Source organism: Salmo salar, chromosome ssa16 (genome assembly GCF_905237065.1).
Source record: "Salmo salar chromosome ssa16, Ssal_v3.1, whole genome shotgun sequence".
Classification (NCBI taxonomy): Eukaryota; Metazoa; Chordata; class Actinopteri; order Salmoniformes; family Salmonidae; genus Salmo; species Salmo salar.
In genome coordinates this window covers 30,738,214-30,766,117 of record NC_059457.1, presented here as the reverse complement: position 1 = coordinate 30,766,117, position 27,904 = coordinate 30,738,214, and the positions used below count along the sequence as shown (strand labels likewise).

The window sequence follows — 27,904 nt, the reverse complement described above, 5'->3', positions numbered from 1 at the left end:
GGCCAAGTCAAGACAGAGACCAGAAAAATGCGAGTCCAATTCAAGACCATGATTGTAATTTTGTCAAATCACCATAATTCAACATAAGTGTTAAAAATGTCCAGTATTTCTATGTTCATATTTCAGAACAACATATGGATTCTTTAGACATTCAAAACAGTGAAAAAATGCATGCTGAGGGAAAATAGAGACACTCTACAAATTATTACTAACCCAAACACAGTGGGGAATAATGGGCCTTCTACGCCTTCAGAGAAGGGCTAAGGATTTTAAAATAATTATTATAATAATGATAATTATATTATAATTTTCAATGATGTTCTGATTTAATCTCTTCAGTTTTTGTTGGAAAGGAAAGGGTTAACACGGAAGAGAAAAAAGATCCAATCAGGATTTTTCTTTGCTGGTCTCTGGGGAGGTAAATCTAGCTAGCTAAGTCAGCCTTTGGCTAGGCCATCAGAAGATAGATAAAGGCTTCTGCCATTCAACTGTATTAGGGCAACATTTCTGAGTGACTGGAATCAACCAATCACATTTTGATTTAATGGATGGGACCATTTTTACAAAAACGAATGGAAATTTCTGCCTTCTTGAAGGCCTACAGATCACTGTGCAATAGCGAACAGTAGTTTTCCCACAGGTCTAGCTAGCTAGCTTTTGTTGCAGCCGATACAATTGCAATCAGTCGATATAATCGACAACTATCATCAGAAATCAAGCGATATGAATCAGACAGTGGGACGCCGTCTGACCCACTAGTTGGTCAGAAGGTTCAAATCAACGTTTCATATAGTGGTGTAGATGTACTGTAGATCGAATTGCACTCAAGAAATGTTCTTCCCTACTATGGGTCATATTAGCGGGCTATCCTGGGGTAAAAACACTTTTAAAAATCCATTACGTACCTTTGACAAAGGGAAAGGGCATCAGAAGATCTTCTAGTTTCAGTTATAGCACAATAAAAATGATCATTACCGCCTACACGGAAATTACGATATGAAACGTTGATTTGAACCTTCTGACCAACTAGTGGGTCAGGCGGCGCCCCACTGTCTGATTCATATCGCGGGATTTCTGATGATTGTTCTCGATTATATGGACTGAATGGTTCTGTATGGGGTGTTTGTTGTCAGCTAGTTTGCAGTGGATTCAGCAGGTTTTATCAAAGAGGATGTTGTTGATAATTTGTTAGCTTCTTCCTTTTCAAGAATAACTTTCAACAAGAAATTGAGTTTCAAATTATCATCATCTGGGGAGTGGAACTGTGTTTTTTTATTGCAGCATGCTTGCTGTTGTTAGCCATCTCTTTGAAAATAACGTATGAGTGTGAAACATTATTGCATTTAAAGTGGAACTGACAGCATTTTAGCAACATGAAATCTTATTAATATCTGTTAATATACACCCCCAGGAAGAACATTACACTTTTTTAAACATTTTCTGACAAGTGACTTCTTAGATATGGTCAATTTCACGTTTTAATAAATTCTTAGAATATTTGGGAATTACGTACACTAAGGCATTTGTGAAAATTCAGTAGCAATATAGAGTAGGAAAGCGGCCGTGCGTTTGGACAATTAATAGACACTGCAGTAAATAAAACCAAATAAAACCATCCAGGATCGGTCTACATAGACAGGTGCGCTATAGCCAATCTGAGCTACTGTAGGCCTTTATACAAACAAGTCATTTGCCACATGGGCCTGCCATCCTTCACTTTGAACTGGACTGTGTGTTTACAGGCAGTTGCAACAGCGTGACTTTAGATCATTAGAACGCAGTCGCCAAAAGCCACAAAATACACCTGAATGGATTTCTGTAAATATGTAAACACCACAGGAGTCCTCTTACATTTGGGAACTTTACAGCCCTATTGATCAAACAACCCTGAAAAGGTAAGCTCTCTCTCCCTCAGCTATGAACATCAAGATCAACAACTAATGCATTGTGATTGTGTAAGCTACTTTGTGCATGATTTCTCTTTTGATAAATTGAGTAATGTATACCTCCACTAAATTACTTTGATACGCATCAGTAGAGATTAAGAAGTGAGTATACGCAATGCCCACTGTAAAAAAAGTTTATACTTGTGTATAGCCTCCACTACCACTGACCCTTTGTGTTTTACAAAGATTGCACTCTCCTATATGAGTGCGCTGGTATTATGGTTGCTGTCCTTTCAGAATCCCGAACCTGTCACACACTGGAGGCCTATAGGTTCGCCACTGCGCAAACATGTCTATAATAGATGTGAAGGCTGTTAAGCTACTGTATTAATGTTTCAAGAAAGGAGTGTATATATTTCGCCTGGGGAAGCGGTTTTATGCGCTGATTGAATGGAGAGTACATATGTATCAGACAGCGAAACAAGACCGAGACACTCTATGAGGTCTCCAGACCTAGTACAACACTGCTTGTATGCTAATGTCTGTCTCCCTTTGTCGAAACCACAATTCCATAACCTCCAAACAACCCAATGGGCTCTGTATCTGTGCATGTGTAATAAAATCAAGTATTGGATTCCTGCTCCACCTCCTCATTCCTCTAACATCCTGACTGATGTACCATAGCGGTAGCAACAGTCCTGAACCTAACTTACAGTCCAACTTAGGTTAATCCTTTTCTTCATGGTCCTTCATCGTGGATAAGACTGCTGTCATGGAAGCAGACAACCTACCAGATGTAGATGTAGCAATCCTCCCCAACACCTTCAAAACACACACAGAACAGAGGTATGAAGAACTCTTCACCCTCTTTCAATACCAGTTACTGCTAGAGATGTTAACAGACATCAAAAGTAACATACGACAAGACCCAGCATGCAAGCAACTACACAATACAGGCAAACAATGCAAGCCTGCAGAAAAATGGCGACCTCCTGGAGTAGCAGGTACAGCGGCCATCACCCCCATCAAGTTCCCATCCCGTTCAGCCTTTGGTTCCTCCAAGCCCCCCCTCATGTGGCCAGCGCACCAAACTCTACCAAGCATCATTCTCTTGCGCCGATCCAGGGAGCCACCAATCTGGCTCCGATCCAGGGAGCCACCAATCTGGCTCCAATCCAGGGAGCCACCAATCAGGCCCTGCTCCAGTGGGCCACCTATCAATGTCCGGTCTAAGATGTCATCCCAGCTCCAGCAACCCCCTTTAGTGGCCAGAGAGCCACGACCTCCTGGCCTTTCTCCTGTGGCAAGAGTGCCACCAACTCCAGGTCTACCATCTCCAGCGTGCCACCTCCGGTCCTCCCCTCTCCAGTGGTCAGCATGCCACGCCCTGGCCTTTCCTCTACAGTGACCAGTGTGCCCTTCAGGCTCCTCTCTTGTGGCAAGTGTGCAACCTCCAAGATGCCCTCTGGTGGCCAGCATGCCAACCCAGGCCTTCCACCTCCAGCTGGCAAGACAAACGCTTCACCTTCCTTCTCCTGTGACCATTGGAGGTTCCGCCCTACGCCGGAACCTCCACCCTTGATGTTTTGTGGGACAGCCAGGGACTATCAACCAACTCTCCCTGCGGCTCCCTGATGGGGTGGCCTTTATAGCCTTAGACCCGGTAACCAAGACTTCCAACCCCATGTCCGCCCAGTGGCTCACCTGCGCCGTCTTCGAATCCATCCCAGACCTTCCATCCACCCTCGGTTCCATGACCCTTCTATAAATAAGGCCTGACCGCTGCGATTTCCCTTCAAAATAAAAGTCCTGCAATGAAGATGGTAAATTGTGCAAACGGTCGAAATTCATAACATTTTGTTAGCAGACTTAGAATTTTGTTTACCAATATCAAAAAAGGAAAAAATGTTAATAGGTTTAATAGCAAAAATAATATTATAGCATTGATTATATTTTTAACAGCGTTAAAAGTAATGTTACTTAGAAGATGATAGCTCCTTGAATCTCTCAATTAATCAGAGACGATTACTGCTGGCAGGCAGCACTGCCACAAAAAAAGATGTTGGCTCTTAGATGGCAATTACTTCACTCTCTCCCGATTCACTAGGGGATACAAGTACTATTACACGTTATAACGTTAGAATTAGACAGTGAGAATGGTGCTAGTCAAGGAAAAATTGAGGACAAATACACTTGACTCTAAAGAATAATCTCAGCTAAAGCCCAAAACATACAAATCAACAACCTAGAAATGTATTGATAAAAGTTACCTTGTCCTAGAGAGATTTAAACCGTTATCAAAACGTCATGCCAGGGTAAGCCTACACGAAACACAGACCTTATTTTAAGTGTTTCTAAAATCCCCTATGGGAAAAATGAATGGTGGAAAAACTATTGGAACCATTTCCCTGTTTGACTGCTAGGTTTTACGGATATTATGACTCATAATGTGGTACTCTATAGGCCGTTGTCATTAAAAAATAATGACAATAACAATAATCTAATGATAATAATATTAATAGTCATACCAATATTAATAATAGTGTTATTATTATCTTTAGAAAGCACATTTAAATTCCATTGTTATTTTTCTGTACGTTGTGTCACAGTAAACGGGGGTCCATTCTACTCAGGAGAACTTCAAGTTGTCAAATCCACAAAGTTTACACCCTTTCAGAGTGGTCAATCAGCTTAAATGCAGTAAATGTTTCACATTGGACATAAATATTGCACCGTACATAATCAATTGTATGTCTATAAAACCAGGGTCCAGTCTATTCACCGGAGTCCGTAGCATACAAAACAAATGAGTCTGAACAAAACGTTTGCTTGGGACCCCTGTACGCTATATCCCTGGACACTATGATACAAATACAGCATTCTACAGGAAAAACTATCGATTGTGTCCATAAAACCAGGGTCCAGTCTGCACTTTTGTGCTGTCTGTCACTTTAAGTCTCTGCTGAATGGCTAGTTCAGGACTATATCATAATTAATTACGAAGGAATAAAGCGGGTCTGGGGAGGGGAGGGGGGGCAGTGCCCCTGTGACAACAATTTTGGACCCCCTTGTGGCCCCCCTAAATGTGGAGTATGAAATAATTTTTACATAACTCATTTTTGCTATCGTTCTTTTTTTACATCCTTTATTAGACAGTGGCAATGATGATAATTATGCCTGCTAATGCCTGCAATGCAGTGAAGAAAACGATATGACAACAATAACGTCTAATGTAACTGGCCCCTCTAACAGTACAACTGCCCCCCCCCCCAGTTGAAATGGTCTAGAACCGCCACTGCTTGAAGGAGAGCTTTCCTTGTCAGAGTGTACCCAGAATGCATTGCGTAGTCCATTGACAGTGTGCGTTATTACGATTCCCAATCTCCTGTTACAACCTGGTCTCAACAGTATTTCGTATTGTTCTGTAAGTAAATCGGAGACACTTAATTTCATACGATATGTTACGTTTCGTATGGTGTATATATTATTTGTGGGTATACATCACCCTTTTCATATGATACACTACATGACCAAAAGTATGTGGACACCTGCTCGTCGAACACACGCTCGTTACAAAATCATGGGCATCAATATGGAGTTGGCCCCCCCTTTGCTGCTAAAACAGCCTCCACTCTTCTGGGAAGGCTTTCCACTAGATGTTGGAACATTGCTGTGGGGACTTGCTTCCATTTAGCCACAACAGCATTAGTGAGGTCGGGCACTGATGTTGTGCGATTAGGCCTGGCTCGAAGTCATCGTTCTAATTCATCCCAAAGGTGTTCGATGGGGTTGAGGTCAGGGCTCTGTGAAGGCCATTCAAATGTTTCCACATTGATTTTTGTATGTGCCTCGCTTTGTGCACGGGGGCATTGTCATGCTGAAACAGGAAAAGGCCTTCCCCAGACTGTTGCCACAAAGTTGGAAGCACAGAATCGTCTACAATGTCATTGTATGCTGTCGTCTTAAGATTTCCCTTCACTGGAACTAAGGGGATTTCCCTTCACTGGAACCATGAAAAACAGCTCCAGACCATTATTCCTCCTCCATCAAACTTTACAGTTGGCCCTATGCATTCAGGCAGGTAACGTTCTCCTGCCATCTGCCAAACCCAAATTTGTCTGTCGGACTGCCAAGATGGTGAAGTGTGAATCATCACTCCAGAGAATGTATTTCCACTGCTCCAGAGTCTAGTGGCAGTGGGCTTTACACCACTCCCACCGATGCTTGGCATTGCGCATGGTGATCCATTCTGTGAGCTTGTGTGGCCTACCACTTCACGCCGTTGTAGCTCCTAGACGTTTCCACTTCACAGTAACAGCATATACAGTTGAAGTGGTAGGCCACACAAGCTCACAGAATGGATCACCATGCGCAATGCCAAGCGTCGGCTGGAGTGGTGTAAAGCTCACTCCAGCTAGGCATCTTATTCCATTAGAAATCTGCAGTTTCCAGCTACAATAGTCATTTACAATATTAACAATGTCTACACTATATTTCGGATCAATTTTATGTTATTTTAATGGACAAAAAATGTGCTTTTCTTTCAAAAACAAGGACATTTCTAAGTGACCCCAAACTTTTGAACGGTAGTGTATCTGGCATCTAACCCAGATCTGTAGTGACGCCTATAGCACTGCGATGCAGTGCCTTATGCCTCTGCGCCACTCGGGAGGCCCAGCAGGGCATAAATTACGGTGCCACATTGAAAGTCACTGAGCTCTTCAGTAAGGCCATTCTACTGTCAATGTTTCTCTATGGCGATTGCATGGCTGTGTGCTCGATTTTGTACACAAATTTGTTACATATAATACAAATTGTAATTCGTAACATACAGTATATATGCAAAAGTATGTGGACACACCTTAAAATGTGTGGATTTGGCTATTTCAGCCACACCCGTTGCTGACAGGCTAAACGTATGATATGTTACGAATTCTAGTTAGGTGGCTAACATTAGCTAGCTTGCTAACATTAGCTAGGCTAGGGGTTAGGATTATGTTTAGTAGTTGGCTAAAAGGGTTAAGGTTAGGGTTAGCTAACATGCTAAGTAGTTGCAAAGTAGCTAAAAAGTTGCTAATTATCTAAAATGCTGAAGTTGTCCATGATGAGATTCAAACTCGCAACATTCGGTTGCTAGACGTTGGCGTTATACACCTGACCAGCCACCCTACTTTTGTTTTTGTCTTATGTAACCATACTTTTACATTTCCCGGATTTACTTTAGTATGCTCCGTCTAGTCTATGAGACCAGGCTGCCTCCAAAGTATATCTGAAACAAGCCGAGGAGGTCGTACTTACAAAGAAGTTTACAGGGGAAAAAGGTGGTCCCACAAAAAAAACACAGTTTTATGAAGCAAACTACCGAGCACTTCATTCTGCTGTTTTTCCACCGCCTTTACCCGCGAAATAAAGCCATAAACTTGTTTCAATTTACTCCGAATGTTATCAGAGACAGACGATTGAACAGTATGCTTAATGTTTATTATCAACTGGATTCAACTTTGAAAAACCCGAACCAAAAAAATGGAGAGAACAGCTGAGTCCTGTTGTGGAGTCTTGCTGTCGTATGTATCTAGCTAGCTAACTTGGATATAGCTAAGGTGAGATTTTATGTTGTTTTGATGGTTCAGAGTCCAGAACAATATGAAATGTACTAATACATGGGTATTGTTAGCCAACAGTTTATGATGAAGGATAAATGTCCCTTTTTAAAACATTCGATCAAGATAAAATGGCATGGCTGTCAACTTTCTCACGACCTTTTATCTCGCAAATTGTTTAGATTCCTACCACAAACTTACTATAACAAAACTTTTAGGCCTATAGTTTTAGGTTATGCTACAGAGTAATAGGCAACTATCGTCGGCATTTAGGTTTGCTACATTCATCATGGCCGACAAAGTAACCTTGTTGGCTACACCGCCCCAAATTATACAATGCTGCAACAATGTAACATTTTCTCAAATTGGGATAGATTATAGATTTGATACATGGCGGCGGTTGCCAATGGCACTATTTTCCTAGTTTGCAAGGCCAGTATATGATGTAGTCAGGCCATAGATAGAGATAGAAGACTCTAGTGCCCAGAAGCCGTTTCAGCATGGAGACTTAAACCATTTTGAAGTAGTCAACTGGGTGAGACGCTGGGGCCTTTTTTCAAAAGTCCTGCCTCTCTCCTCCATGACCCCAGAAACGTATAAGTTGTTGAGGAGATGTCAATTCATTAGTAGACGAATGGAAGAGTGTCCTCCCCTCCTCAACAGCCACCTTTCATCGAGGATAAGTCATGTGTATCCTACCAGAGTCCTTTGTGGAAGAGTTTGGAAATCTACCACACTCCCATTGAATTAGCTTTTATTTTGTCGGAGTAGAAAAGCATGCACACATTTAAAACTATAAGTAGCATATTGTTTTTATCAATAAAATGTCTTGCACAACTAATTTGTTTTGATCACTTTACACATTTATTTTGGGATCCACCCCTGTAAATAGACTGTGTACAATTTTCAATGCATCTCAATTGGAAATAGTGCTTTTACATAATGTAGAAACCTAATATGCCACAAATTACTTTTTAATTTCAATGACAGTTATATGTATGAATTGCTTTTTATATTAAACAAATGTATTTACAGGGTTATGTATTAGTTTCTAGGGCACAACGCGCTTCAGAAGTAGCTAGAATTCATATAGGCTGTTTCTCAATAATTTTTTTAAATCAGATTTTCTGGTACTCCTAAATTGTATGTTGTGCTTTTTAATGTTGGGAGCACCAGTGCTACAAATGAAAATTGTACATTTAGAGCCCTGCTCGTGAACAAACCTTCCATAACTGCAGGTGGCAGTAAATCGCCAACCTTGGCTTTATACCTGTTCAAACAACACACTACAGGTGGCAGTATGCACCCTTTCAGTTTGTTTGTCAACTCATTGAAGTAGTAGAAGAAGAAAATGTACTACTTCAAAATTGAGATGGCCTCAATGGCGCTGCCGTGCTCTTACAGATGCTATAGTGGGACAGATCCAATAATGTGATGTCTAAGTCTGAGACAGACCTAAAGCATACATGTAAATTAAGCTGGGGGGGGGGGCAGTTGGTGGGATGCCTGAACCGTTATTTAGCCATATGTCAATACATGTATGCAGACTTTCTTATTGACATTCTTGGTATGCCCGATTTTTATTTAGAATGTTTACCAGAGAAGTGTTGATTCTACTAACATAATTCTTGATTTCATTTTTCATGCCACACTTCTCAGTTTAGGTAGGAAATGTGATGCATTTCCACAGCACAGAAAATAGGCCTATATGCTACTAGGCTATATTTGGTCAAATCAGTCATCTTTTAGGGTGTTGAACTTGGTATTGAACAATGATTTATTTAAAATGTATCATAAAAAATATATTTTACTTTGTATTCTTTCTTTCAGAATTTCCCCATTTTCATCAGTCCACTTCTGTGTGGAGAAGCTATTTTCTGAGTGGCCTGCCACACTGATTGCCATTGATAAAGTTGGTTCAGTGGACCACTGCAGCATTTTGTCAAGAGCATTGGCTGTCTGCTGTGTCTTGATGTTCTTCAGTGCCTGCTTGTTACATGGGCGATGAGGATGTCCTGCTGGTCAGGATTGTGATGTGATGGGGTGCAGGACGAGCAAGGTCCTCCCTGAGCCACCTGGAGATGTCCAGCTAGACTTGGTCAAAAAGGTGGAGCCTCCTAAGACTGACATCTACAAACATTTCATCCGAGACGACGGCAGTGGGAGTAAAATGGGAGGGGAGAAAACAGGTTCTCTCTCTCCACAGGCCCAGGCAGCTTTCCCAGCTGCCCGGGCACCCCCGGATACAGGCCAACCAGAGGCCTCAGACCCACGCAGAAACAAGGTAGCCAAGTACAGAGCCAAGTTTGACCCACGCGTCACAGCCAAATATGACATTAAGGCCCTGATAGGTCGCGGTAGCTTCAGCCGGGTGGTGCGAGTGGAGCACAAGAGCACGCGTCAGCCCTACGCCATCAAGATGATCGAGACACGCTATAGAGAGGGGCGTGAGGTATGCGAGTCAGAGCTGTGTGTCCTGCGTCGTGTACGCCACACTAACATCATCCAGCTGATGGAGGTGTTTGAGACAGCTGAGAGAGTGTACATGGTGATGGAGCTGGCTACAGGGGGAGAGCTTTTTGACCGTATCATCGCCCGTGGCTCTTTCACAGAGCGTGATGCTACACGTGTCCTACAGATGGTACTGGACGGGGTCAAGTATCTACATACACTTGGCATCACCCACCGTGACCTCAAGCCTGAGAACCTGCTCTACTATCACCCTGGGGCGGACTCAAAAATTATGATCACTGACTTTGGGCTGGCCAGCACTCGTAAGAAGGGGGATGAGTGCTTGATGAAGACCACTTGTGGGACACCAGAGTACATTGCCCCAGAGATCCTGGTACGGAAGCCATACACTAATGCTGTAGACATGTGGGCTCTGGGTGTCATTTCCTACATTCTGCTGAGTGGAACCATGCCCTTTGAGGATGACAACCGCATGCGCCTCTACCGCCAGATCCTCAAAGGGAAGTACAGTTTCTCTGGAGAGGTAAGCATCTATGACCTCACACACTCTCTTCATCCATTTAGTTTCTGATTCTTACTAATTTGTTGTCCTCTGCTTCTCAATAATTCTACAACCCCTATCGAGCACTCCTCCCTTGATCTGTTGAGTGCACACTAGCTCTCAAAAACCCCTCCTTTTCAGCAGTTACATTCGCTTACGGTTGGCTCCATGTGAACTATAATTCTGATGCTGTGTTTTAACGTTTAGAAACGTCAACAGTCATCCCTTTCAAACTGATTTTCGAAACATATGTTGATATTCGGTTATTTGTTGGTTTTTAATTATTTGAATTCCATTTTTTTTCTGTGGGATCAATGCACAGTTTATTTTCGAGATAAATCAGATCAAGACGGAACTGTGCGGAATATGGCTGAACGAGGACATGGATAATATACAGTTGGCTGGGTTTTCCGTGCATCAGCAAGACAGAACAGCAACCTCCGGTAAGACGAGGGGTGGTGGTCTGTGTCTATTTGTCAACAACAGCTGCTGCGCAATCTCTAATATTAAGGACGTCTCCACACTATTTACCAAGAGAGTTTTCATCCACATTTTTCGTAGCTGTCTATTTACCACCACAAACTGATGCAGGCACTAAGACCACACTCAACAATGCTGTATAAGGACACAAGCAAACAAGAGAATGCTCACCCAGAAACGGTGCTCCTAGTGGCCAGGGACTTTAAATGCAGGGAAACTTAAATCCGTTTTACCTAATTTCTACCACAGGGTGAATAAAACTCCAGAACATCTTTACTCCACACATAGAGATGTGTACAAAGCTCTCCCTTACCCTACATTTGGCAAATCTGACCATTATTCTATGCTCCTGATTCCTGCTTACAAGCAAAAACTAAAGCAAAAAGTACCAGTGACTCGCTCCATACAGAAGGGGTCTGATGACGCGGATGCTAAGCTAAAGGACTGTTTTGCTAGCACTGACTGGAATATGTTCTGGGATTTATCCGTTGGTATTGATGAGTACACCACATCAGTCACCGATTTCATCAATAAGTTCATTAAAGACGTCGTCCCCACAGTGACTGTCCGTACATATCCTAACCAGAAGCCATGGATTACAGACAACATCCTCACTGTGTTAAAGGTTAGAGCTGCCGCTTTCAAGGAGCGGGACATTAAGACATGGGACATTAAGACATCCCGCTATGCCCTCCAACGAACCATCAAACAGGCAAAGTGTCAACAAAGGACTAAGATTGAATCATACTATAGCGGTTCTGATGCTCGTCGAATGGGGCAGGGCTTGCAAACTATTACAGATTACAAAGGGAAACCCATTTGCGAGCTGCCCAGTGACATGAGCTTACCAGACGAGCTAAATGCCTTCTATGCTCGCTTCGAGGCAAGCAACACAGAACCATGCATGAGAGCACCAGCTGTTCCAGATGAGTGTGTGATCCTTCTCTCTGTAGCCGATGTGAGTAAGACCTTTTTAAACAGGTCAACATTCACAAGACTGCAGGGCCAGATGGATTACCAGGACGCATACTCCAAGCATGCGCACATACCGCCCCAACAGATCCACAGATGACGGAATCTTTATTGCACTCCACACTGCCCTTTCCCACCTGGACAAAATGAACACCTATGTGAGAATGCTGTTTGTTGACTACAGCTCAGCGTTCAACACCATAGTGCCCTCAAAGCTCCTCACTAAGCTAAGGACCCTGGGACTAAACACCTCCCTCTGCAACTGGATCCTGGACTTCCTGACAAGCCGCCCCCAAGTGGTAAGGGTAGCCAACAACATCTGCCACGCTGATCCTCAACACGGGGGCCCCTAAGGGGTGCGTGCTTAGTCCCCTCCTGTAATCCCCATTCACTCACAACTGCGTGGCCACGCACGACTCCAACACCATGGAGTTTCCTGATATCACATCGGTGGTAGTCCTGATCACTGACAACGATGAGACAGCCTACAGGGAGGAAGTCTTAAACCTAGCAATGTGGTGCCAGGACAACAACCTCTCCCTCAACATGAGCAAGACAAAAGAGCTGATCGTGGACTACAGGAAAGAGGGGGCCGAGCACGGCCCCATTCACATCAACGAGCTATAGTGGAGCGGGTCAAGGGCTTCAAGTTCTTTGGCGTCCACATCACTAACAAACTATCATGGTCCTAACACACCAAGACAGTTGTAAAGAGGCCTCAACAATGCCTTTTCCCCCTCAGGAGACTGAAAAGATTTAGCATGGGTCCTCAGATCCTCAAAGTTCTAAAGCTGCACCATCGAGAGCATCCTGACTGGTTGCGTCACCGCTTGGTATGGCAACTGCTCAGCATCTGATTGCAAGGCGCTACAGAGGGTAGTGCGTACGTCACAGTACATCACTGGGGCCGAGCTTACTTTCATCCAGGACCTCTATACCAGGTTGTGTTAGAGGAAGGCCCATAAAATTGTCAGACTCCAACCACCCTAGTCATAGACTGTTCTCTCTGCTACTGCACGGCAAGCGGTACCGTAGTGCCAAGTCTAGGTCCAAAAGAATCCTTAACAGCTTCTACCCCCAAGCCATTTGACTGTAAACAGTTATTCAAATGGCTACCCGGACTATTTGCATTGACACCCTTTTTTACGCTGCTGCTACTCCCTGTTTATTGTCTTTAGTCACTTTACCCCTACCTCCATATACACACACATCTTTTTTTATTGAACCTTTATCTAACTAGGCAAGTCAGTTAAGAACACATTTTTATTTACAATGACTGCCTACACTGGCCAAACCCGGACGACGCTGGTTGTAATACAGCCTGGATTCATATATTACTTCAATTTACGTCAACTAACCTGTACCCCCGCACATTTCTTACCTTATTTTTCAAATTTAGCAAATATTTTCCTCCACATGGAGCCTCTGACCTAGTCCTTTGCTGCTATTAACAACCTCCACTCTTCTGGGAAGGCTTTCACTAGATGCCACGAGCATTAGTGAGGTCGGGCACTGATATTGGGCGATTAGGCCTGGCTCACAATCAGCGTTCCAATTCATCCCAAAGGTGTTCAATGGGGTTGAGATCAGGGCTCTGTGCAGGACAGTCCAGTTTTTCCACACTGATCTCGACAAACCATTTCTGTATGGACCTCACTTTGTGCCCGGGGGCATTGTCATGCTGAAACAGGGAAAAAATCATTTAGACTGTCATTGTATGCTGTAGTGTGCAGATGTTCCTTCACTGGAACTAACAGCCCTAGCCGGAACCATGAAAAACAGCCCCAGACTATTATTCCTCCTCCACCAAACTTTACAGTTGGCACTATGCATTTGGGCAGGTAGTGATGAAGGGGTGTCCACATACTTTTGTATGCATATATGTAGATCATTTACTGCCTACGTTTTTTTTTTTTACTATCTGTTGTTTTATGTAGTGGACCTGTTTTTCAATGCGTTTCTATGGGCTAATAGCAGTAATGCCAAATTCAATGATTTATTTGTTTATACCTTAAGGGGTCTTAAAATTCCAAATCAAATCATTTGGTATGACCATCTTAAAACAATTCCATATGATAAAGTATTTCTTGCTGATATGAAAGATACGTCCTTGTGTTTCCAAAACCGAATCGATTGCGATGCGTTAAAACGTTCTGAACGAGCGTCTGGGATCTTAACAATACTCGCCGACCACTGTTGTTCAATTCATACTGGATGCATTGCATACAGTTGCTAATGTGTTAGCCTGGGTTTCATTTTAATTAAAAACACGTCTATGTGTTTCTGGACTGTGCACAATGCTTTCAACACGACCCCCCCTACGTGACTTTGTGATGTTAGGCTGGAGTTCCTGGCAGCAACTGCAGTATGCTCAATGTGTGTGCGCGTAAGGGCCTCCTACTTTGACTCAGACAAGTTCAGCTTCTCTTAGTGGGGGTAACATACATGGGTGTAGCTATGCTTCATTTTATAAAGGCCAAACTTTAATACACATAAGTGAATTTGTCCCAATACTATTTATTGGTCCCCTAAAATGGTACAAAAGTGCTGTAATTTCTAAACGGTTCACCCGATATGGATGAAAATACCCTGAAATGAAAGCTGAGTCTGCACTTTAACCTCACTTTAACCTAATTCTATAATTTCAAATCTAAAGTGCTGGAGTACAGAGCCAAAACCAACAAAACAATGTGTCACAGTCCCAATACATTTGAAGCTCACTGTATAACTATGTTGTATGATTTATGAATGGCAAGGACATATGAGATTGACTTTTCAGTCAGTTCGACACCTTTTATAAGCAAGTCAAGCTTGCTGTTCGTCAGTCAAAGCACAGTAAATAGCGTATGCCCCACCACTCCGTGGCTGCATATGAAACAGGGCAAGGTCCAATGGTAACTTTTTTTCTCGCTGGCCCACTACTGGCTCAGACATGGTGTAGTTCTTACATGCAATGGGGTCATGCAGTGCCTATAGGTTGGCACGCTTTCTCTATATATTTGGTTATTAGGTTATGTATTAAAAAGTATGGATGGGCACGGTTATTCAAATATCCCAACAGACATTAGTATTAATTTTTTAGAGGAAATACAAAATATAGCACTATTGTAACAATGAAAAGGCTTTGTCTAAAATGTAAAACAATTATGTGACATTGCTACATAGCCTACAACAATAGACAATTACATTCCACATTTTTATAAAACAACAGTTTTATGACAGTTTTTTATGAGTAGCCTACACACGTTTTGCAGGGTGTGGCTTGTTATTGTCGGTCAGTAATTTGCAGCACTACAGTCAGATGCTACATGTGTAGCAAGTTAAGTGGGAGATTTCTAATCAATGCAAAATGGAATTAAAATTCCGGAATTAGATTGGCTAAATGAGAATGTGTAGTCTTCAATGATCAACCAACGGTTAGGCTGTTTTAATGTGAATAGAGTTGTTGTAGACAAGGATTGGGAGTGCAGCAAAATAGCCTCAATTAGCTAGCCTCAATCTAAGATCTAAAGAGGAATCAACTGGCATGGGTTACTAATATAGCTAGGATTATACCTTTGGCTGTTGGACAATAAAATAAAGTTGATTTGAAAACAAATATAACATGAGAAAAATGCTGGTTTCGATGTTTATAAAATAATTCCCTCAACATTAATATGGTCGTATTTTGGCTAGGCTACTTTGAAACAAGGTAAGACGTGCTTCATAAAATGACATAAAACGACCAGGTTTTAAACAAGTTCATGGTTAACTAGTTTCAAAATGCTGACCACCTCCGCTCAGATTCAAGGATGAGTGGTGTGCGGAACAGGCACGGTCCTTCGCTCTCCACTCTTGTGACCCTTTGAGCTGAACGAACTGTGCATCGAGTATGTCGACAGAATCAAGCCTTTAGATGTTAATATTAATTATCTTTTGTTATATTTGTCAAACATGACTGTCGTTTAGCCTATATTTATGTAATTAAAAGTCTCATTAAAGTTTGGCTACATTTTTTGGCGCCTCCCTCATGTCAGCATTGGTTTGGACATAAGTAGGTAAAATACACATAGGCTTTTTATTTATGTAATTTTAACTAGGCTTGTCAGTTAAGAACAAATTCTTATTTACAATGATGGCCTACCCCGTCCAAACCAGGACGACACTGGGCCAATTGTGCACCGCCCTATGGGAATCCCAATCACGGACGGATGTGATACAGCCTGGATTCGAACCAGCAACTGTAGTGACGCCTCTTGCACTGAGATTCAGTGCCTTAGACCGCCACGCCACTCAGGAGCATGAAAAATATACAAAACGATTATTCCAATGTTGGTCTCTGATAAAATTCTGATCAGAGTAATTATTTAATATTGTGATTTTTGTGACATAAAAAAAAGATACAAAATGTACTTGTCCATTTGGACATCTTAAATCTATATTCTTCTTGTCCAACAATGTATTTTACTTGTCCCGGACAAGCGTTATTGACGAGCCCTGTAATGGGACATGGAAATTTATGCTCTATCCCACCGTGTAAAGAAATTCGACTTCTCATACACTCACATACAGAGGTACCGAGAGGCGGGACAGACAGCAGACTTCCCTGTCATTGCTCACTTTGTGACTGATAGGCGCTTGTCCTCCTATCAATAGATCACTAGAAGATGCATATTGTTAATTCTAGCGGGGGAAGGCTCCACATTCTTTTTTCTGACTACCGAATTGAAAAGTAGCGTAGTTAATTTAAGTAGAAAAAGTAGCGAGTCGGCTGTATAGCCAACAGCCGGCGCTAGTGGAAACACTGCGTACAGTATAGCAATGTTCAACCGCAGCTGCTTTACATTCTGCTGCCCTCTTGTATGTATTGTTCGTTATAGTTATGTCCCAAAATTCAGCAGGTATCCACAAGTGTGCTAGAAAAATGGACTCTGCCACTTGATTACTTTCACTGAAAATGGATTTGACCCCCCCACTAGTGCATCATATAAAGCCTTAATTTAAACCATTACAAATTTTGCAGTTCCTCAACATTTAAAGCTATTTTTCCGTCTCTTCCTCCCTGCTCAGCCATGGCCCAGTGTGTCCAACCTGGCGAAGGACTTCATTGACCGTGTGCTGACAGTGGACCCCAGCGAGAGGTTGACTGCAGGCCAGGCTCTGAAGCACCCCTGGGTCGTCAGCATGGCTGCTTCATCCTCCATGAAGAACCTGCAGCGCTCTATCTCCCAGAACCTCCTGAAGAGGGCCTCGTCACGCTGCCACAGCACCAAGTCTGCCCAGTCCACACGCTCCAGCCGCTCCACCAAGTCCAACAAGGCCCGTCGTGCTCGGGAGAAAGAGCTGCGTGAGCTCAACCGCCGCTACCAACAACAATACAATGGCTGAGTAATAGTTACATGGGCTGTAATTTTGACAAACTCGTAATGTTGCGTGTCTCATTGAGACCACAAGCAGGGACTTATCAGCAGCGGCCTAGAACAGCACTTCAGCTCAGTAATAACTTCAACATCCATCCTAGGCCATTGTGCCACTGAGGCAGCAAACAAAACATCCTCAGATTTCACTATTATTCATAGATTCCTATTTCCTCATGTTTCTTTCCTGTCCTTGTGTGTCTCCTCATATTTATTTATTGTTGTCATGATTATATTGTTTCCGTAGAAATGGTCACTTGAAGCTGTCCATCTAAACGGATCTGTTGAACAGAATTCAAGGTAATGAAGGTTTAGGAAGGGCTGTTAAAATGCTGTTCCAACACTCATTCCTGATTATTTGCTGTGAATTTATTATGTTACAAGAACAGTGCTTGCTTTGGTGGAGATCTATATCTGATTATATCTTGATGTGGACAAAAAATACAATGATACTTTGTGCTAAAACACAAGTATGTCAATGAAGGCCAAAATAAACATTTATTTATTTAATTTTGGTTTAGACGTCAAGTATATCCAATCTTATTGTATCCCGACCAGTTGCTTTCATGGATTGCAAATTAAGTCTCTTTCTTACCAGGATTCAGTTTTTATAACCTGTCCATTCATGATTCTTTCCCCTATTCGTTCTGGGATTCTTTTTTAACTGTGAGCTTGAAAGGCTGAGGGAGGTTGACTGGAAACTAAATAAGGACGGATGATCCAGTGCTTTTGTATCGATGTCATGATGAGGATTGATTAGGCTCAAACCTAGTCCTGTCTCTGCACTCTCCTCCTCCTGCTATACTGTCTGAGATGGACAGCCTTGTTGTAATGAAGTATACACGTCAAGTGATGTGTAATTTAACAAACTGATGGAGAATGGATCAAATAAATGTCTTAACTGATGGAGAATAGTCCAATGGTTGAAAGCTCAGTATTCATTTAATTTGTTGTATTAAATATTTCTTTCCAATTTGTTCTGAGTAATGCAGACATGTCATGTTTGTACTGTATTTTTTATTTTTTCCAAATATTTTTATTGAACAAACCGTGTAGTTTGACAACAACTAAATGTGTGCTGTGGTGGAAGCTTTGCCAGTCTTAGAGCCCACAGATGACTGTTGGGAGGAGAGACCAATTCAAATCTGGCCTTTCTGCACTATTGTCAAGTCCTAATCAAGAAAAATGACCATGAAATTATAGGCTTGAAAATAAATCTTATAAGTATTGCTTTAGTCTTTTAAATGAAACTCTTCAATGTTTCAGAGGTTTTATTATTTTGGGTGTACCTTGTTATAGCCTGTGAATGCACTTATTTAAGTGGTGGTTCAAGGGCCTGATCTCATTTAACCTACAGTACCATTTTGAGGGGTCATCCAATAGTGTTTTGAAGCGATTAAAAAAAATACTTATACCTCTGGTTTTTGTTGACAGGCTTAGTTGTAGGTTTTGTATATTAATTACACATGCTCTTGTTAGTTAGCTCCTTTTGTAGTTATCTTTTTGTACTCCCCAACCAAGACACCCATAGTAAGCGATTGGTTTGATGTTGTCATATACAGTATGTACTTTTGAGCAATTTCCGGTGAGAAGCGCTGGTATTTTAAAGTGAATTTTTCAAAGATACTGGAAATCCAACAGAGCCGTATCAGCTTACCTCAATCTCTCGTTTGGTAATTCTATAATGTTACATTATTCTCCATCTTCACTCAGTCGGTCCTACTGCTGTTATTGTTTTTATTATTGTTGCATAGTAATGTGCAGTGGTGTCTTCCCCCCCACATACTTGGCCAACTGCACCCTCCCCCCTTTTGTCCTCTGAACAGACTCAATTTGTCAAGGCATGGCCTCTAAAAGGTGTTGAAAGCATTCCACAGAGATGCTGGCCCATGTTGACTCCAATGCTTCCCACAGTTGTGTCAAGGTGGCTGGGTGTCCTTTGGGTGGTGGACCATTCTTGATACACAAGGGAAACTGTTGAGCATGAAAAACCCGGCAGCGTTGCGGTTCTTGACACAAACCAGTGCGCCTGGCACCTACTACCATACCCTGTTCAAAGGCACTTACATTTTTTGTCATGCTCATTCACCCTCTGAATGGCACACATATACAGTCCATGTCTCAATTGTCTCAAGGCTTCAAAATCCTTCTTTAACCTGTCTCCTCCCCTTCATCTACACCAATTTAAGTGGATTTAGCAAGTGTCATCAATAAGGGATCATAGCATTCACCTGGTCAGTCTGTAATGGAAAGAGCAGGTGTTCATAATGTTTTGTACACTCAGTGTATGTGATATGAAGCATACATTTGTAGCATGCATTTTCAACCCCACATAACTAATAATGCCATGGTTTCAGTCAATTGTTGATTGATTGTTTTTGAAACATTAATGCCTTTTATTTTTAACAAAGGTTTGGTTTTAATGCAAACGTGGAATTCAAAATTCCTTTTACATCCTGAAAAAACAATGTCTAGGCCTGAAGAGGATAGATTAGATTTTTTTAAATGGAGCAAATTGTAAAGTGTGCAATGTGTGCCAAGTCAATGATTAACCAAATAGTATTTGCAAGCGATTTTGCGGAATGTAAACATATTTTCCCGAAAGTGTTTCCTTTCACCTGTTCTATCTGTATGACACATGCTGTTGTCTTTTTCTGAAGTAGCCAATTGAACACTGTTTCCTGAATGCAATTGGTTTTTATGTCTTTTTTTATGTTGTTCATTTGTGTTTAAATGAGTGATAACACAATGATTCTTGTACATTAACTTTTTTTAAATGGTGAACTGGTTCAGTGAGTCATGTTTTATTTGAATGTGCCAAATAAACAAACTCAAACCTGACAACTTTTTTTGTACTAATTTAAAATAAAGTTTCAGCTCTAATGATCATTCTTAGTGATACATCCTTTCAAAAAGTACCAGCCATATGTTCATACCAATTTGAAAGGAAAGATACCTTTTTTTTCACTGTGTATCATATGCTTTGTCATGTTTCCCAGTGTTTTGATGGATTTGGCATCATTATGGTCTTTCCCCTATGTGAGCCCTATGCATTTTTTGTTTGGAAGTCCTAGTAAAATACACTACATGACCAAAAGTATGTGGACACCTGCTTGTCGAACATCTCATTCCAAAATCATGGGCATTAATATGGAGTTGGTCCCCCCCCCTTTTCTGCTATAACAGCCTCCACTCTGGGAAGGCTTTCCACTAGATGTTTGAACATTGCTGCGGAGACGTGCTTCCATTCAGCCACGAGCGTTAGTGAGGTTGGGCACTGATGTTGGGCGATTAGACCTGGTTCGCGGTCGGCGTTCCAATTCATCCCAAAGGTGTTTGATGGGGTTGAGATCAGGGCTCTGTGCAGGCCAGTCAAATTCTTCCACACCAATCTTGACAAACCATTTCTGTATAGACCTTGCATTGTGCCCGGGGGCATAGTTATGCTGAAATAGGAAAGGGCCTTCCCCAAACTACTGTTGCCACGAAGTTGGAAGCACAGAATCGTCTAGAATGTAATTTTATGCTGTAGCGTTAAGATTTCCCTTCACTGGAACTAAGGGGCCCAGACCATTATTCCTCCTCCACCAAACTTTAAAGTTGCCACTATGCATTCGGGCTGGTAGCTTTCTCCTGGCATCCGCCAAACCCAGATTTGTCCGTCGGACTGCCAGATGGTGAAGCGTGATTCATCACTCCAGAAAACGTATTTCCACTGCTCCAGAGTTCAATGGCGGCGAGCTTTACACCACTCCAGCCGCCGCTTGGCATTGGGCATGGTGATCTTAGGCTTGTGTGCGGCTACTCTGCCATGGAAACCCATTTCATGAAGCTCCCGACGAACAGTTCTTGTGCTGAAGTTGCTTCCAGAGGTAGTTTGGAACTTGGTAGGGAGTGTTGCAACTGAGTACAGACGATTTTTATGCGCTACGCGCTTCAGCACTTGGGGTTCCCATTCTGTGAGCTTGTGTGGCCTACCACTTCGCGGCTTAGCCATTGTTGCTCCTAGACGTTTGCACTTCACAATAACAGAACTTACAGTTGACCCGGGGCAGCTCTATCAGGTCAGCAATTTGACGAACTGACTTGTTTGAAAGGTGGCATCCTATGACTGTGCCACATTGAAAGTCACTGAGCTCTTCAGTACGGGCCATTCTACTGCCAGTGTTTGTTAATGGAGGTTGCATGGCTGTGCCCTCGATTCTATACACCTGTCAATCCACTCATTTGAAGGGGTGCCCACATACTTTTGTATACACAGTATAGTGTATATGCCACCAATATGACAAAAGGGTTTTGCTGCAATGTACTATTACGTTTTTTCCGTATTTGTGGGTCTTGCTACCTGCTTAATTCAATTACCTGAGAATTGTAAATACTTTTCACAGACACCAGGTTCTGTTTTCATTTATCCAGTTGTGTTGATGGGTATCGTATTTGGTAAAGATATTTTACAAGTCTATTTTACAAACGGGCTCCACCACAGTCAATAGGCTCCTGCTGCTTACAGTGCAGGAAATTGAGCCACTGGTGTGTTTAAAGAGGACAGACTACAGACTCTGGTAACTTGTTATTCAACAACCCTGTCCTTAGATAGCCTTCTAATCAGGTCAGATTTAACACCTACTGTCTCTTACTCAATTCCAATCCATGCACTATTGAGAGAATTCTGTCTAGCTACATCACCGTCTGGTACAACAACTACACGCCCTCGACCATAAGGCTCTACAGATAGTGGTGCGGACGGCCCAGCACAGCCATCGAGGACATCTACATCAGGCAGTGTCTGAGGAGGGCCAGGAAAATCTGCAAAGACTTCAGCCACCCCAGCCATGGACTGTTCTGCCCGCTACTGTCTGGCAAGCGGTACCGGAGCATCAGGTCTCAAACTAACAGGCTCTGAGACAGCTTCTACTTCCAAGCAATAGGACTATGAACAGCTCATCAAGAGCTGACTACCTACACCTATCTGTACTGACTCTACCTGCACTGACTATATACACACTACCCACACATCCACAAACACATATACTGATACTCCCGCACCCCTCTACACACACACGACTACATTACACAAATGCCACCAGTATCCCTTTCATTGACTGGTACTGATACTGACCTTGTATATAGTGTATATTCTAACATGTATTTATTGTATTCTCATGTGTACATTTTAATTATTGTGTGTATTTCTTTTATATGACTTAGTATAACTGGATTGTTGAGGATCATTGCATCTAAAAATCCAAGATGCTGTGAAATTGTGAAACTGTGCTTTTATCTCATTTACCAGTTGCTGTGAATAATGCCGTATGTTAACTTGATAGACTAGTGTTGAAGTAGTTTAAATGTAGCCAATAAATCATTTCGATACAGTGTATCTGTATGTGATGGTGGTGGACTCTGCATTCTGCATCCCTGATCCCATCGAATATGCATAAATAGTATACAGCTGCAGCCCCGCAGCAGCCTGTGACTAAAACTAGCCTGTCCCGAATATCATGGATATATTGGAACTAGTGGATATATGGAGGCTTAAATAACCTGACCTAGTGAGATATACATGGCGGAGGCTCAATCAAGCTAGTCATCTTGACTACTTTCTTATGTCATTCTCGCTGGTATCAAAAGTTTAAAAGTGTTAATAGGGGACAAAATGCGGTTGGACCATCACATAATTGGCATATACATTACTCTTACAGAATTTTCACATGGGAGAGGATATTGAAAATGTAATCAAAGCCTATTGGATGATAACTTGTTTTTAACTAACACATAAGAATTTATAACTGACTTTTTCCCAACATAATATAGGTACAGCAGATCCCCTTATTGTATGGGACAAATGTGCCTTTAGAGGCCATGCAATTCAATACTCATCTTTAAAACAAAAGCAATTTAGGTCAAAAGAGTTCATATTAACAAAAGAAATAGAAGAACTAACAGTACAGATACAGTAGATAGCAATAAAAACTGTGCCATAGAGGCACAGAATAAGTTAAGAGGAAAAACTAAAAGAAATGGAGGAACTTATTCAAGAAAGATCAAGTGTAATATCTTATTAAAATAAAACGAACTGGATGGAATATGGGGAAAAATGCACCAAATAGTTTTTTAATCTTCAACAAAGATATGGCACCCAAAAATTATTTATTGAAACTTGTTACAAATGATGGAGTCACTCATGATTCACCAAACAATATTTTGAAAGAGTACTTTAAGCATATGTTTTTCGTGAATTGTATGGATTTTTTTCTATTTATAATGTAAAATTAATAGCTGTACAGAAAGACTCATGTGAAGGCCAAATTACAGAGGAGGAACTTCCTGATGCAATTAAAGCCTTTAAGCCCAGGAAAACTCCAGGCATACAAGTTGAGGTATTCCAAACCTTTTTTGATATATTCAGAGGACCGTTATTAGCATTTTAACCACTCCTATAAACATTTTAGATGATCAGATACTCAACAAGAAGGTCTGACTTCATTACTACTGAAACCAGACCCAAGTGGTAAATATAAAGACTCAGTCCATTGAAAAAATTTCAGGCCCCTTACACTTCAGTGTAGTGATGCAAAAATTCTGGCAAAACGCATAGCGCATGGAATTAAAAAGGTACAGTATTGTCGGATATTATTCATCTTAATCAGGCAGGTTTTTTTTTTACATGGACGATACATTGGAGATAATATAAGACAAGTACTGGAAACAATAGAACACTATGAAAAATCCGGGAAACCAGGCCTAGTATTCATAGCTGACTTTGAAAAGGCTTTTGATAAAGTACAACTGGAGTTTATTTATAAATGTCTGGAATATTTCAAATTTGGAGTTATGTATAGTAACCCTAGATGTAAAATATTAGTATTCAACTGTCAAGAGGAGTAAAACAAGGTTGTCCACTATCGGCATATATATTTATTATGGCCATCGATATGTTAGCTATTAAACTCAGATCTAACAATAATATCAAGAGGCTAGAAATCCAGGGCTTAAAAACAAAGGTGCCATTGTACGCTGATGATTCATGTTTTCTTTTAAATCCACAATTTGTATCCTCCCACAGCCTCATAGAGTATATAGATACCTTTTCTAATGGCTCTGGATTACAACAAAATTATACTAAGTGTACTATATTACATATTGGATCACAAAAAAATACTACTTTTACATTACCATGTAGTGTACCAATAAAATGGTCTGACAGTGATGTGGAAATACTCTGTATTCATATTCCAAAAGAAAGAAATTATCTCACTACAATACATTTTAATAGAAAGTTTGATAACATCTTGCTACCGTGGAAAGGAAAATACCTGTTTATTTGTGGAAAAATCACCCTGATTACCTCTTTGGTCATATCCCAGTTAACCTATTTGCTTATGGCCTTGCCTACACCTAGCAACTTGTTTTTTAAATTATATTTGGAATGGCAAGCCAGACAAAATTAAACGGGCCCATTTATGTAATGAATATGAGTTCGGAGAGTAGAAATTATTACATATTAAAGCATTAGACCTCTCACTAAAGGCTTCAGTCATACAAAAATTATACTTTATAACTTTTGTAGCATATTAGTAAGAATGTCTCAACCCTTGTTCAAGAATGACCTTTTTTCCTCTATTCAGATTGGAACCTCTCACTTTCGATTATTTCAAAATGAAATAATCTCCAAAATAACACTATTTTTAAAACAAGCCATAGAAAGTCAGTTGCAATTTCAGTTTAATCCACCAGAAAATACAGAACAAATAATACAACAAATATTATGGTTAAACTCAAATATACTACTTGATTAAAAAAATATACTTTTTTTTAGAAAATAATCTTTTAAATGATATCATAAATAGGACTGGTGGACTTATGTCACACATGCAGCTCACAAAAATAAATGGAAATGTCTGCTCTACCCAAAATTACAAGCAGCTAATTGCAGCATTACCGCAAAAATGGAAGATGCAAAAGGAAGGGAGAAAAAGTAAGAAACTTGTCTGTTGGCCCTGCATTAAAGACCAAAATTGGTTAAAGAAAATAATGATAAATAAAAAAAGTATACCAGTTTCATTTAAGGACCAAAAAATGTACAGCTGTGAAATATAAAGCGTGCGCAGACCAGCTGGCTGGTGTGTTTATGAACATATTCAATCGCTCCCTATCCTAGTCTGTTGTCCCCACATGCTTCAAGATGGCTACCATTGTTCCTGTACCCAAGAAGGCAAAGATAACTGAACTAAATTACTTCCGCCCCATACAGTTTCACTCACTTCTGTCATCATGAAGTGCTTTGAGAGACTAGTCGAGGGTCATATCCCCTCCACCTTACCGGCCACCCACTTCAGTTTGCATACCTCCCCAACAGGTCCACAGATGATGCAATCGCCATCACACTGCCCTATCCCATCTGGACAAGAGGAATACCTATGTAAAAATGCTGTTCATTGAATATAGCTCAGTATTCAACACCATAGTACCCTCCAAGCTCATCATCAAGCTGGTGGCCCTGGGTCTCAACCCCACCCTGTGCAATTGGGTCCTGGACTTTCTGACGGGCTGCCCCCAGGTGGTGAAGGCAGGAAACAACATCTCCACTTCACTTACCCTCAACACTGGGGCCCCACAAGGGTGCGTGCTCAGCCCCCTCCTGTACCCCCTGTTCACCCATGACTGCATGGACATGCACGTTTCCAACTCAATCATCAAGTTTGCAGACGACACAACAGTAGTGGGCTTGATTACCAACAACGACGAGACAGCTTACAGGGAGGAGGTGGGGGCACTCGGAGTGTGGTGTCAGGAAAACAACCTCTCACTCAACACCAACAAAACAAAGGAGATTATCGTGGACTTCAGGAAACAGCAGAGGGAGCACCCCCCTATTCACATTGAAGGGACAGCAGTGGAGAAGGTGGAAAGTTTTAAGTTCCTTGGCGTACACATCACAGACAAACTGAAATTGTCCACTCACACAGACAGTGTGGTGAAGAAGGTGCAAACAGCGCCTCTTCAATCTCAGGAGGCTGAAGAAATTTGGCTTGTCACCCAAAACCCTGACAAACTTTTACAGATGCACAATTGAGAGCATCCTGTCGGGCTGTATCACAGCCTGGTATGGCAACTGCACCGCCCTCAACCGCAAGGCTCTCCAGAGGGTGGTGCGGTCTGCACAACACATCACTGGGGGCAAACTACCTGCCCTCCATGACACCTACAGCACCCGATGTCACAGGAAGGGCTAAAAGATCATCAAGGACATCAACCACCCGAGCCACTGCCTGTTCACACCGCTACCATCCAGAAGGCGAGGTCAGTACAGGTGCATCAAAGCTGGGACCGAGAGACTGAAAAACAGCTTCTATCTGAAGGCCATCAGACTGTTAAATAGCAATCATTAACTCAGAGAGGCTGCTGCCTACATTAAGACCCAAACACTGGCCACTTTAATAAATGGATCACCAGTCACTTTATACAATGCACTCTAAATAATGCCACTTGAACAATGTTTACATATCTTACATTACTCTTATCACATGTATATACTGTATTTGATATCATCTATTGCACCTTGCTTATGCCGCTCAGCCATCGCTCATCCATATACTTACATGTACATATTCTCATTCACCCCTTTAGATTTGTGTGTATTAGGTAGTTGTTGGGGAATTGTTAGATTACTTGTTAGATATTACTGCAATGTCGAAACAAGAAGCACAAGCATTTCGCTACACTCAAATTAACATCTGCTAATCAAATAAAATTTGATTTGATTTAGATTGCAAAATAGTTGGGAAGAGATTTTCGAGGTACCGATTCCATTGGACATAGTTTGTGAGCTGATACACAAATTTACGCCGGATTCAAAACGTAGAATTCTCCAATTGAAATGAATATACAAAATTCTTGCAACCATATATAATATATGATTTGAAAAGTTAGTCAATTGATCAATAATATAATAATACTTTGAGCAACAAAAAAAAAATCTTTATTTGCCATATATTTTTCAACTATGCTGTTTCACATAGATTCTAGACTGACACAGTATATTTTACATTAGTTATCTTGTTGTTTTCTGTCCCACCCTTCCGCTCAACACAACCCCTCCCATCTATCTCTTAACACAATCCAGTTTTGATTTCTATTTTCCATGTATTTTTCAACTGTGCTGTTTCACAAAAGTTCTGAACCTTTCATAGTTTCTACAGACTGTAAATTAGAAATCAAAACTAAATGGTGATGGGAGGAGATAACTAGATAACTAATGTAAAATATACTGTGTTCTTAAAATGTATATAAGTTCTGAACTTTTGTGAAACAGCACAGTTAAAAATATATGGCAAATAGAAATCAAAACTGGATGGTCTTCAGAGATATATGGGAGGGGATGAGGGTAGCTGAAAGATGGGATTAAAAACTAAAAAAAGATAACTATTGTAAAATACATTGGGTCCGTAAAATATATATAGTATGTATAAGCTGGAAGTAGAAGCCTAAGTGTTGTTTTCCATTAGTTTACTCCAATTAGGGGAAGGGTGGTAGGGTTAGGGGGACATAATAAAG

At 41.4% G+C, this 27,904-nt stretch overlaps 1 protein-coding gene across 2 annotated transcripts; it reads left to right on the top strand.

Annotated features, from left to right (window-relative positions):
* Positions 1-7,170: 7,170 nt before the first annotated feature.
* On the top strand, positions 7,171-20,188 carry LOC106573749 (serine/threonine-protein kinase H1 homolog). 2 transcript variants are annotated; one of them, XM_014149083.2, is made up of 3 exons: positions 7,171-7,486; positions 9,317-10,481; positions 17,001-20,188. In XM_014149083.2, the coding sequence occupies exons 2-3, from the start codon at positions 9,525-9,527 to the stop codon at positions 17,316-17,318; spliced, it is 1,275 nt and encodes a 424-aa protein (XP_014004558.1). In that variant the 5' UTR covers positions 7,171-7,486; positions 9,317-9,524; the 3' UTR covers positions 17,319-20,188. The 2 variants fall into 2 exon arrangements, with proteins under 2 accessions (XP_014004558.1, XP_045553110.1); XM_045697154.1 differs by lacking the exon at positions 17,001-20,188 and adding an exon at positions 10,822-11,338.
* The last annotated feature ends 7,716 nt before the right edge of the window (positions 20,189-27,904 follow it).

Excerpts from the sequence above, each read along its gene's own strand:
- LOC106573749 (XM_014149083.2), top strand. The coding sequence starts at position 9,525 with ATGGGGTGCAGGACGAGCAAGGTCCTCCCTGAGCCACCTGGAGATGTC. Across the intron at positions 10,482-17,000 it reads AGTACAGTTTCTCTGGAGAG|CCATGGCCCAGTGTGTCCAA; the intron begins GTAAGCATCTAT and ends CTCCCTGCTCAG.